The 12,996-nt window shown below is 37.0% G+C and overlaps 3 protein-coding genes across 3 annotated transcripts; 2 read left to right on the top strand and 1 right to left on the bottom strand.

Moving 5' to 3' along the window:
• Positions 1 to 1,099, top strand: LOC104767597 (F-box/kelch-repeat protein At3g16740-like). Its single transcript, XM_010491599.1, has one exon. The coding sequence runs from the start codon at positions 1 to 3 to the stop codon at positions 1,072 to 1,074; it is 1,074 nt and encodes a 357-aa protein (XP_010489901.1). The 3' UTR covers positions 1,075 to 1,099.
• Positions 4,259 to 5,909, top strand: LOC104765633 (F-box/kelch-repeat protein At3g16740-like). The gene has a single exon (XM_010489383.2). The coding sequence runs from the start codon at positions 4,478 to 4,480 to the stop codon at positions 5,681 to 5,683; it is 1,206 nt and encodes a 401-aa protein (XP_010487685.1). The 5' UTR covers positions 4,259 to 4,477; the 3' UTR covers positions 5,684 to 5,909.
• Positions 5,821 to 8,776, bottom strand: LOC104765634 (TPR repeat-containing thioredoxin TDX). The gene is made up of 10 exons (XM_010489385.2): positions 8,541 to 8,776; positions 8,393 to 8,426; positions 8,024 to 8,182; positions 7,838 to 7,925; positions 7,665 to 7,745; positions 7,515 to 7,579; positions 7,216 to 7,356; positions 7,037 to 7,150; positions 6,787 to 6,817; positions 5,821 to 6,312 (listed from the first exon to the last, which is right to left on the bottom strand). Exons 1-10 carry the CDS (start codon positions 8,651 to 8,653, stop codon positions 5,978 to 5,980), a joined length of 1,161 nt encoding a protein of 386 aa, XP_010487687.1. The 5' UTR covers positions 8,654 to 8,776; the 3' UTR covers positions 5,821 to 5,977.

Raw genomic sequence — 12,996 nt, 5'->3', positions numbered from 1 at the left:
ATGAAGCACATCGGTAAAGCCAAAGCAGCAGCAAAGAATTATCACAGGAAAGAGTTTCAGGTGGTCATGATGATCCAATATAGGGTTTGTTTATTCAGCGTCAATCTCCTCAACCCATCTATAGAGCGTATAGGTAAACTTGTTAGCCTAGACGATGTTGCAGATCGTGTAGAGATATCTAAAACCTTTCACTGCGACGGTTTACTGTTATGCATCACCAAAGACAGCTCTAGTCTTGTTGTTTGGAACCCTTGTTCGGGGCAAACCAGCTGGATCAAACCCATGAATTCTTACCACAAATTGTTCGACCGGTACGCTCTAGGATGCGAAAGGAAGGACAAGTTTCGTAGCTACAAAGTCTTGAGATTTCTTGATGATTACGACTCAAGAGTGAAGGGCCGATTTCGTGAGTTTGAAATCTATGATTTAAACTCTGATTCATGGAAGGTTGTTGATGTCAATCCCGACTGGGATATAGAGTATCATCAGCGTGGTGTGTCTCTCATGGGAAACACTTACTGGTTTGCTTACGAGAAGCTTCCAACTGCAGTACAAGGACAAGTGCGAGTGATATCAGATATCCCTGATTTCTTACTATGTTTTGATTTTACAACTGAGAGTTTTGGACCGCGTCTGCCTCTGCCTTTTCACGCCTTTTATGGAGATACTGTGAGTCTCTCTAGTGTTAGAGAAAAGCATCTTGCGGTGCTATTTCAACAATGTGGTTCACCTACATTTACCGTGAAGATATGGATTAGTAGCAAGATTGAGCCCAATGCGGTGTCGTGGAACAAGTTGTTCTTAGCGGTTGATATGAAACCACTCACCAATGTCGCTTTTCAGTTTCTGGAAATAAGTGGGAGTTTCTTCGTTGACGAGAAGAAGAAGGTCGCGGTGATTCTTGATAAAGACAGAGGTAAACATTACCCCACTAGCAACGTAGCTTACATCATTGGAAAGAAGGGATACTTCAAACCAGTGAATATTGGGGAGTCTATAGAGGCTGGTTGTTGGCCACTTGTGTGCTCTTATGTTCCTAGCTCAGTGCAAATCAAGCAAGTTGCACCACCCTAATCTATCAGCTTGTACTTGGCGTTTATTTGCTCTTATGGCCTCTGTTCTCTTTACTCTGTTCATCCTGTTATATCCAAGTTATTGCGTATCAAAATAACGTATATGATCTCTAAAAACGGCTGTTCCAACGTTTCTTTAAAGCTTCCAAATGCATCTTGAATTGCCTTCGCCCCTAGAAAAAAGTGATAACGTTTACATTATTTCCCTTTGGAGTTTGGAAGCATTGTTCATGTCTTAACTCTTCTTTTACCTTTTATAAGTTTTATTTGCCTTCTAGATTTTCATGTCTCGTGGTCCCAGAGAATATTTTAATTTCCGGCTTCATATTTGTTTCCGACTTGATTACTTGTTGCGGGGTACAACCAATATAGGTACCTTGTGTGAAGCATTGTTAGTGTGCAGTGCAATGGTTTGGATTGATATAAGCACGTGCTATTATTTTATGAACCTTTTTTTTATTTTTATAATCTTTCGAGCTGTACCGCTGTCTTGGTAAGCTTTAAAGAAACGCAATTTGTATCCACTCCGTACTAAAATACTATATGTAGCTCGAGCTAGATGAGGGTAATGAGAGAAACCAAGACTTAGAAGAGGTGTGCTGTGAAAACTTCTGCCCAAGCGAACCTTTATAAGCTCCGACAACTTGGTTCACATCCTTGCCATCTCTGGTGAAGCAGAAGGTCGTGGTCAGCCCTTTGATGTTTCTTTTCTTCTCTCAGGCATTGGTATTTCCTACGGTGTTCTTTGATTCTCTTCGCATAGGGTTCAGCCTGTGACGGACACATTATCAGCAAAAAAAATGATATAGTTAAATAAGTAACATAAGGTTCACTTTACTTGCTTGGGTTCTAATGCAGTTAAAGTGTGGATAGATGTTGTGAAGGTGAAAAATGTAAAAGTTTGGAGGCCATCCGACGAAATAGAGATTATTGAAGATGCACTTAGCTCCTGCATTGCTTGGCCAGACAACAAGGTCATTATGTCTTAAACTGATGGTTTTATTGTGTAATGTTAAGTACCTGATTGTTTATTTTGTTCTTGAGACTTTTGTTTAATCAATGGTCAATGTATGAGATTTTATAAAACAGGTTATGTGTGCTATAATCACATATCAGAAAATGCTATAAAAGTACAGGTAAACGTTATGATATAAGAATATACCATAGCACAGTAAACAAGATAAAACAGCATTTCGCAACAGCTATATTAGATATGTATAACATAGCACGAAAAATCAAATATTGTATAAATTTTTGCAAAATTATAATCTTGATAATACATCAGTTTATTAGAGCTATGTTATAAAACTATAACATAGCACGAAAAACACAAATGTTGTATACATTTTTTCAAAATTATGATCTTGATAATACAGCAGTTTCCTATAGCTATGTTATAAAAATATAACATAGCATACATAAGTCATGCTATTGTATATGGGGTACATATAATAACAGCGCTCATGAAAACACTATCAAAGGCCTATGATAGCGTTTTTCTCTGGTTAACAATGTACATATTTGTTGTAGTGTTAGAATTATAATTTACAATTTATCTAGCTCTCGTACAATAAACTATTTTTATCTATGTATATTTATTAATCATGTTTCTTTGTTGTCCGACGATGTTCCTTAATTATCAAAAGCCCGCCAACTGTGCCAACGGCCAAGTACTGTAACATTCTACTTTCTTTTACTTACACCATATATATGTAGTATGCTTGTCGAACGTAACTAAAGCTTCAATGAATGCTTCTTCTCTGTTGAGTTAAGTTAAGATATTGAATTTTTTAGGCTTTTGTTACGTCATGATCGCGTGTTTGGAACTTTTGATCTTTTTTTTTTTTTTTTTTTTTGTAAATAGGAACCAGAGCGCGATGAAAATATATGGAGATTCAATAATATTGAATCGCACAAATGATTCTCTCTCAATCTCGACAGTCAAGAATTCTCCTTGACACATGTCCTTTGTGTTTCACTGTCCAAAAATTGTAAAACCTGAAATAGGTCAACCTTCAAGAAAATTGTGTTTCACTGTCTCCTTGACACATGTCCAAGAAATATTATTTTTGCTTCTTCACGTGCCATATAAGCCACTTGAAACAATTGTTGATTAATAAGATGAACATTTGCATATGCCTTGAAACAATTGTTGATTAATAAGATGAACATTTGCATATGCCTTGAAACGTGTATCAAAACCATTAATCTGAAAGAGTTCTTCATTTTAAGTGGGAATCAGAGATTTTATGCATCACGGACAGTGATTCACGGTAGAGAAAGACTCCTAAGTCACGTCCCAAACCTTGATTAAAGAAATCGTAAGATTTTCTAGACCGTTCAGAAACTGGTTTACCGATTGAGCTGAGTTGATCACAAAGCAATATGAAATCAGGTCAGATAATCAGCTAAACATATGGTTTCCCTTACAGATTAGCTGACGAGAACTATGTAGATCAAACTCTCTTGAGGTGGAACACGGGCCGATAAAATGTTTTAGCAAGAATAAACCAGACATGTTGTGCGGAAGATAGACCATATATCATGTAATCCAAAACCTCGTGGGAGAGAGTTCCAAACAGCCATGACTTTACGAGTTAATTAGCCCATTTGACCAAGATTCAAAATCAGGATTTGCTGGTCTGTGCAACTTTCCATCAATTTGACTCGCATTTCTCCGGAGATATTTAAAATGTTCAAACAAACTGTTATTCATTACCAACATCCACGTTTGAAGTAAGAAATATTTATTAGTAGTAACAATTTTTCCTTTTTTCCAGTATAGTTTTCTGCAGCAACTTGGTCGTCTTTTGCTTCTCGGATAAGGTCAAATCCTTCGTCAGGGATATATTCAGAAGTCAGTAGAGCTTGTGTTGACAGCTCAATTAGTAAAAATATTTTAGATAAAATCATTTGGTTGAGTCATGAGTGATACTCGAGAAGAAATATGTACAAAAATGCTCTGGTTCCCTATCTGACAAAACATACGTGATTAAGCCTCAAACCTCTTATATATAACTCTCTAATTAAAATTCCGGTAAAACCCATTAGTGCAATGCGATCTAACTACGAAAATCGGAACAATTTTTAAAGCCGAGACTTCAATAGTACTTGGGCCATGACCTTAAAGCCCATGTTTTAAAAGTCAACTTACCAATGTACTTTTTTACTTTGGTCGGAAGGGGAACAGATCTGTAGTGCCTATCGTCCAGATGTCACCACACAAAATTTCTGAGAAAAAAAACCCTCTCGTTTTGATTGATTGATAGATAGATCCGGAAGGTTTGCCAACAAAAAGAAGTGACAGATCCGGTAGAAATCGGAAGGAAAGGATAAGGGTTTGGATGGTTGACCTAACTTACTACAACTACAGATTCAGATCTTGAAAGAACACAAGGACGACGATGCTATCGAATCTTCCAAGGGATTTGGCGGAGGATGTGCTCTCTAGGCTTCCGGTGACATCTCTGAGAGGAGTGCGATCCACATGCAAAAAGTGGAACCGTTTATCCACAAATCGGAGCTTTATAATGAAGCACATCGGTAAAGCAAATGCAGCAGCAAAGAATTATCACAGGAAAGAGTTTCAGGTGGTCATGATGATCCAATATAGGGTTTGTTTATTCAGCGTCAATCTCCTCAACCCATCTATAGACTGTATTGGTAAACTTGTTAGCCTAGACGACGTTGCAGATCGTGTAGAGATATCTAAAATCTTTCACTGCGACGGTCTACTGTTATGCATCACCAGAGACAGCTCTAGTCTTGTTGTTTGGAACCCTTGTTCGGGGCAAACCAGCTGGATCAAACCCATGAATTCTTACCACAAATTGGACCGGTACGCTCTGGGACACGAGAAGAAGGACAAGTACTCGCTTCGTAGCTACAAAGTCTTGAGATTTCTTGACGATTACGTCTCTAGGGTGAAGGGCCTACTTCGTGAGTTTGAAATCTATGATTTAAACTCTGATTCATGGAAGGTTGTTGATGTCAATCCCGACTGGGATATACAGTATCATCAGCGTGGTGTGTCTCTCATGGGGAATACGTACTGGTTTGCTCACGAAAAGCTTCCACCTGCAGTACAGGGACAAGTACGAGTGATATCAGACATTCCTGATTTCTTACTATGTTTTGATTTTACAACTGAGAGTTTCGGACCGCGTCTGTCTCTGCCTTTTCACGCTTTTTATGGAGATACTGTGACTCTATCTAGTGTCAGAGAAGAGCATCTTGCGGTGTTATTTCAACAATGTGGTGGGTATACCGTGAAGATATGGATTAGTAGCAAAATTGAACCCAATGCAGTGTCGTGGAACAAGTTGTTCTTAGCGGTTGATATGAAACCCCTCACCGGTTTGGGTTTTCAGTTTCTGGTTATAGGTGGGAGTTTCTTTGTTGATGAGAAGAAGAAGGTCGCAGTGGTTCTTGATAAAGACAGAGGTTGCAGAGGTAAATCTCGCCCCACCCGCAACATAGCTTATATCATTGGAAAGAAGGGATACTTCAAACAAGTGGATCTTGGCGAGTCTATAGACGCTGGTTGTTGGCCACTTGTGTGCTCTTATGTCCCTAGCTCAGTGCAAATCAAGCAAGCTGCACCACCCTAATCTATCAGCTTGTACTTGTCGTTTATTTGCTCTTATGGCCTCTGTTCTCGTTACTCTGTTCATCCTATTTTATCCAAGTTACTGCGTATCAAAATACCCCTTAAACTAAAAGAAAGGGATCTCTGCTCTTTTAAACCTTCTTTTAGCTCTTATATTTATTACTGATCTGATCTGTCATGTAAACAAATTACAAATCCTAAGAAAGTTATGCTACAAATTTAAATTATGGGACAAACGATTGTATTGCATAGATATAGTACACGCGAAGAGGGTAACGAGAGAAGAGATAAACCATTACTTAGAAGTAGAGTGCTGTGCTACCTTCTGCTCAAGGGAACCTTTATCAGCTCCGACAACTTTGTCTACCTCTTTGCCATCTCTGATGAAACAAAAGGTCGGAACGCTGCTAATGTTCCAAGAAGCAGCCACGTCGTTGGCTTCGTCTATGTCAACTTTCAAGAAAACGACTCTCGGGTGCTGTGTTGCCAGGTTTGAGTACAGAGGAGACATATAACGGCACGGTCCACACCATGTGGCTGTGAAGTAAAGGATGAGCAGACGCGATGCCTTCTTAGCGGCCTTTTTCTTTGCTTCTAGTTCGCTTGTTGAGTGGATGCTAATCACTTGTCCTGTATCATCAGGGAGAAAAGATGGTCATTTCCTTTTTGACATGCAAATTTCATTTTAGGTTTTATAAAAGCTTTGTGTGAATATTCTAATATACATGCAAATTGCTTTTCTCACTATGAAGTCGCATATAAAATCATGAGGAACCAGCGCTATCCAAAAGAAACAGAACGCTACTGAGGCGTCAACACACCTATCCCCTAAATTTGTTTTTGTTGGGAGGTTAAGGTTCAGGTCTGGATTTGCAGAATTTCTCAGGTAAGTAATGCACATAAAGCTATAGGCGGGATAAGCAAGCTGGTTAGCGGCCTTGTCAAATGGATTTAATGGCTAATAAGAGCTTATTGAGCTATGATTCTTAGTGGGTGCAGACAATTCATTGCAACAAGACTCACAGATAAATATTCCGACACAGGTTCTTTGCAGTAATTTCATGAAGTAGAGAACCTTTGAAAGAGATGGATAGAGATGTTTACCGTCTTTGAGTGCAGCCTGAGCTTCTCGCTCCTGCATTGATAAAATTCAAGAGCAAGGAGAAGCAAATCAATGAGCGTGAGATGTTTGATATGATATGAAGTTGATTATGTCAAAAGAGGTTATATTGCTACTCTCACGTGGAGAAGAATCAGGCTTATGTGCTTTCTGCTAAGAACGTAAAATTATACAAAGAGAGAGCTACACAATGGCATAATATATTTTTCAATCATGGGTATGTGTCGGTCTGACCTGGGCTTCTTGCTGTTGTTGTCTCTCGCGTTCAGCTCTTTGAAGCTCCTTTTCTTTCCTCAGGCGTTGATATTTCCTGCGGTGTTCGTCGATTCTCTTCGCATTGGGTTCAACCTGTGAAGTACACATTATGAGATCATACTGTTTGTACAGTGATATCAAGAGGTTTCCACAATTACCTTCTTAAGCATCGTCCCTATCTCCTCGTCATAATCTAATTTTGAAGCTACATGTAGATCAGCTGCAGCCTCTTCCCATTGGCCTAACATGGCCCTAGCCATACCTCGTGACTTGTACCCCTTAGCTGAATCAGGGTTGAACTAAACCCCAGAATAAAATAGTTTAGCATGTTTATGGAAGAACACCATTGGGATACAACATTACTTTTACAAGCTATAAAACTATTGAGACATAAAGTTGCTTTACCAATCCATTTGCTGCACAAACAAAACAAGTTTATGTCAAGAGAAATGATCACCTGTAAAGCCTCGTTGGCATCGCGAATTGCAGCATTTGGCTTCTTAACTTTTAGAAACACACTAGCTGCAGGATAACAATTACAAATACTCAGAATGATTACTCACATTTGGCCGAAAAGAGAGAGAGAGAACTAGTAAAAGAAAGTTACATCTAGTGGCGTAGAGAATTGCTGAAGTAGGGTTTAGCATGACGGCTTTTGTGAGATGTTCTGTAGCTTCTTCAAACTTCCCTGTATACCAACCAATCAAGCATTAACGAAACCATGGGGAAAATCCTATGAACTAAATAAATGAAAAACCAATATCAATGGTGGTTATGTACCATCAGAGATAGCCTCCAGAGCTTTACTCTTCTCTAACTGAGCATCATCCCTATTCTCATCGGTCACTTCAGCTGTAGGATCTCCCATCTAAGGAAAGAAAGTAAAATCAAACAATCAGGGAAAAAATTTTTGCATAGAGACACAACCACCAGATAATAGCCAAAGATAACATCTTGAACACATACCGGCTGAGGAGGATCATTGTCTGGTTCAACTACATCAGAGTTGTCCAATTCAACATCAGACTCCATAACATCATCATCATCATCATCATCATCATCATCATCATCATGTTTAGGAGAGAAACTGGGTTTAGTCTCAGCCATATCTTCATAATCTCTTTCCTGCATTGTGGAATCATCATTTCAGTCTTATAAGAAAGAAGAACCACTAATCAACCATAAAAGATACACTTAAGCCCAGAAAAGGTTTTTGGTAGAATCAATTCCACACCAGGTTATTAAAAACGTAAAGCAAACATAATTCTACCAATGCTCCAAAACCCAAAAAAAAAAGAAAGAAACATGAGAGTTGCGATAAGAGAGACAACTTACAGTTTTCTCAATCTTGGGAACTTGAGCTCCTAAACTGTACGAGAGAAGTCGGAAACGATCATCGATTAGAAGAAACTCTGACAGCTCCGTGGAAAAGTCTACAACATACGATTGAGAACCATTGGAAAGAAAGAGAAGATTAAGTCACCTTCGGAGATACTCCTTGAAGAAAACCAGAGAAGGATCGTGGAGAATCGAAGGATTCGATTGCAACTTTTCGACGAATCTTCTCAGCTCTGCTACCTGATTCGCATCCATCATACTCTCTCTCTCTCCCCGAAAACAGCTTCACGAGACTGAATCCTTCAGCTCCTTATTATGATCGTACGATGGGAGAATCAGCCGGAGCACGGTGGTTTCTGCTCGTATGAGTTGACTTGATTGATTGGGTGTACCGGTTGAACCAGTTTTTTATTCGCATTAACTTAACCGGACTGATTTCATATCCGGTTTATATGCTTAGACTGATTGGTCCCTTTTTAATTTAATCATTCACGTTTAAATTGACTTACTTCCTCATCTAGATTACAGCTTCCGACCTCTTTGTTGTTTACTTTTTACTTTTAAATTTTAAACTCTTGTTGACTTTGCTGATTAAGGCACATCGTTAAACTTAGAAACTGAGCAATTAGACAATACACTTGGTACAGCTTATGTTCAATTCAAAATTTGTGGGTTGATGTCGACAAATCTGGAATGAGATATTGTTTTTTCTAGACTAAAGATTCATTTCAGTTAAAACTGTCCTGAGTAAGAATCAATTAAAATTTTAAAATTTCTAAAAAATAAAGTATTTAAGAAAATAATATCATCATAAATTAATACTTTTTTAGTAATATCAATTGTTTACTCTACATGATCTAAAGTATATATATATAACGGTTAAACCTTTGGAGCTATTATACTGGTTCCTCATCTTAATTTCTTGTTCATCCTTTTCCCATCGTCCGGCCAATAGTAGTAGTCGCGGAGCCAGTCATAATCTCCTCCGCATCAGTACCTAACCCGATTACAAAGTTTAAAAAAGCACATCAGTAGCTCCGAGTTGGTTGATCCAAATCCATTCCGATTTGGTTGATCCAAATCCTAAACAAAGGATTTAACAAGAACAAGACATGAAACCATATTGGTCTGATGAAGAAGAACATCGTAGAAGCAATGGCGGACGGAGCAAACAATTCACGAGAACTAGGACACACCAAAACGAAATAAGAGAGATTTATCCGAGTATAAAGGTCGAACCGTAGAAGTGTGGTCTCTGGATTTGGGATTTTCGGTATTGTTAATTCTATCTGTATAGTGTGTGTTACATTCTTTAGCATTTTATATTACTACTAGTATTTTATTTTGTTTAACCATTTTTTTTGTCAACTAAAAAAACATGTGTAAGAAAACAATTTATTTCTTTCTTTTTTAAGCTTAAAAAAACTATGATACAACCTTTTTTTTGTCAACTAAAAAAAACATATGAGTAAGAAAAACAATTTATTTCTTTCTTTTTAAAAAAAAAACTATGATACAATTGACCAAAAAAAAAACTATGATACTACTATTTGTTGTCCTTAAAATAAATATCAAAACAAAAACAAAAATTACTTTAAAAAAATTTCACGTGTGCATTTTTCTTTTTTTTTTCCGACCACATATGTATCTTTTTATTATACTACTATATTTGTTATTGCGATCAAAAAATTAAAAACACAAAAACTAAAATTGTTCTTTTTTTTACAACATGTGTGTCTTTTTAAAACAACAATAAAAATACTTGTTTGTTTTGTAGTCATCAACGGATATGAAATTATGCTGCATAACCTATGCTTGGCTAAACCAATACATAATCACATAATCACATAAACCGGTTTATAGTTAGGTTGCTCATCAGGCCGCGCTTGTAAAAGAAAATATTATTCGTTTTGCTTCTTGACGTGCCAGATAAGCCACCTGAAACAATAGTTGATTAATAAGATGAGCATTTGCATAAACCTTGAGACGAGTATCAAAACCATTCAGCTGAAAGAGTTCGTAACCCTAGTTTATTACCACTACAGATTCAGATTTTGAAACACAAGGACCACTATGCTATCGAATCTTCCAAGGGATTTGGCAGAGGATGTGCTCTCTAGGCTTTCCGTGACATCTCTGAGAGGAGTGCGGTCTACATGCAAAAAATGGAACCGTCTATCCACAAATCGGAGCTTTACAATGAAGCACATCGGTAAAGCCAAAGCAGCAGCAAAGAACTATCACAGGAATGAGTTTCAGGTGGTCATGATAATCCAGTATCGGGTTTGTTAACTGATTAAGTATTAGTCTGTTCATCCCATCTATAGACTGTATAGGTAAACTTGTTAGCCTAGACGTTACAGATCATGTAGAGATATCTAAATTCTTTCACTGCGAGTCTGCGACGGTTTACTGTTACGCATCACCAAAGACAGATCTAGTCTTGTTGTTTGGAACCCTTGTTCGGGACAAACAAGGTGGATCAAACTTATGGATTTCTACCACAAATTGCTGGACCGGTACGCTCTAGGATACGAGAGGAAGGATAAGTACTCATTTTGTAGCTACAAAGTCTTGAGATTTCTTGATGATTACGACTCCAGTATAAATGTGAAGCGCCGTGAGTATGAAATCTACGATTTGAACTCTGAATCATGGAAGGTTGTTGATGTCAATCCCGACTGGGATATACAGTATAATCAGCGTGGTGTGTCTCTCATGGGCAACACATACTGGTTTGCTCAAGAGAAGCTTCCAACAGCAGTACAAGGAGAAGTGGGAGGAGATATATCAGATATCTCCCTAAACAAGCTGCATCACCCCCTAAAAGAACGATCAAGTCTACATTTTTTTCCTTCTTTAGCGTTGCTAATTAGCTGAAAAAGAAAGGGGTTCCCTGCTCATTTAACTCTTCTTTTACTTCTTATATTGATTTTAATCTGATCTGTCATGTAAACAATCACAATTACTTTAAAAGTTATGTTACAATTTCAAATTATGGGACAACAATTGTCTTGCAAAGATAAGCACAAGCCAGAGGATGGTAATGAAAGAAGAGAGAAACCATTACTTAGAAGTAAAGTGTTGTGCAATATTCTGCTCAAGCTATCAGCTCCGACAACTTTGTCCACCTCTTTGCCATCTCTGATGTATCAAAAGGTCGGGACATTACTAATGTTCCAACTTCGGAGAAGCAGCCACGTCGTTGGCCTCATCTATGTCAACTTTCAAGAAAAACGACTCTCGGGTGCTGTGTTGCCAGGTTTGAGTACAGAGGAGACATATAACGGCACGGTCCACACCATGTGGCTGTGAAGTAAAGGATGAGCAGACGCGATGCCTTCTTCGAGGCCTTTTTCTTTGCTTCTAGTTCGCTTATTGAGTGGATGCTAATCGATTGTCCTGTATATCAGGGAGAAAAGATGGTCATTTCCTTTTTGACATGCAAATTTCATTTTTGGTTTATAAAAGCTGTAAATGAAGCTTTTGTGAATATTTGGGGTCTAAGATACATGCAATGATGCAAGTTTCTTTTTTGTGGAGTCGCATACTTGTGAATTGTGATCAACATATAAAATCCTGAGGAACTAGCGGTATCCTAAAGAAACAGAACGCTACTGAGGCGTCAATACATCATGAGTTTCCCATTAAATTATCCCTTAAATTATCACCTAAAATACTTTTTGTAAGGAGGTTATGGTTCATGTAAGTAAGAATAATGCGGGCTCAAACATTTTCTAGGCCTCTGGCCAAATTTTAAAAAGTAGACCTTTTAACAAATTTTTATTTATTTTGATAAAAAGAAAAAATAATTCTATATGAACTCTTATATTCATATAAATTTTTATTTTGACCCTTTTATTTATTAAATACAAAATTGGACCCCTTTTATACACATATATATATATATATATATTATTTGACCTTTTTGGTTCATACAACAACAAAATTTGGACCCTTTTATACATATAAATTATTATTATGGACCCCTTTTGTTCATACAAAAAAAAAAATTGGACCCTTTTTATGAATGTAAATTTTTTTTCCCGGATCTTTGATAAGGGGCGGTCACACTATCCACCCTTTTAGTTGATCAAGCTCTTTTTTTAAAAACACCAAAAAAGTGAAATAAATATATTAATTAATAAATAATTAAATTAAAATAATAATAATAGAAGTAAGTAAGGGAGGGAATCAACGAATAATTCCATTTTTGCTACCTTCAAAATGTCCGAATCTTTTTTTTTCTTTTTTTCATTACAGGATAATATGATTTGCGTGTGCAATTTTGTACAACTTGTTATCGAAGCAATCTAATAATCTATCTACTTTTTTTTTGTAGATGACATATTTTATAGTTAAATTTACAATTGTGTTGTATTTTCACGATAATTGATTTTTTATTACCAAAATGGACACGTGTAGAAATATGATAGGTTTAGGTGACTTGGTGATTTTATTGTTTAATGTATTTTATCTATATATATATATATATATATATATATATAAAGAGTTCTACGATGTTGGTTTTATTGGTTTTTAATAATGTTGGCAATATAATAAATGACTTATATGTTGACGAAAACAACAAGAGACTTCTA

This window comes from Camelina sativa, chromosome 19, assembly GCF_000633955.1.
Source record: "Camelina sativa cultivar DH55 chromosome 19, Cs, whole genome shotgun sequence".
NCBI lineage: Eukaryota > Viridiplantae > Streptophyta > Magnoliopsida > Brassicales > Brassicaceae > Camelina > Camelina sativa.
This window is presented reverse-complemented; position numbering and strand designations above follow the sequence as displayed.

Bases quoted from the DNA above. Each gene is read 5' to 3' on its own strand.
- LOC104767597 (XM_010491599.1), top strand. From the start codon at position 1: ATGAAGCACATCGGTAAAGCCAAAGCAGCAGCAAAGAATTATCACAGG.
- LOC104765633 (XM_010489383.2), top strand. From the start codon at position 4,478: ATGCTATCGAATCTTCCAAGGGATTTGGCGGAGGATGTGCTCTCTAGG.
- LOC104765634 (XM_010489385.2), bottom strand. From the start codon at position 8,653: ATGATGGATGCGAATCAGGTAGCAGAGCTGAGAAGATTCGTCGAAAAG. The intron at 7,746-7,837 runs GTACATAACCAC...GTTGGTATACAG, and splicing joins TCTGGAGGCTATCTCTGATG to GGAAGTTTGAAGAAGCTACA. The intron at 6,313-6,786 runs GTAAACATCTCT...CTGATGATACAG, and splicing joins TCAGGCTGCACTCAAAGACG to GACAAGTGATTAGCATCCAC.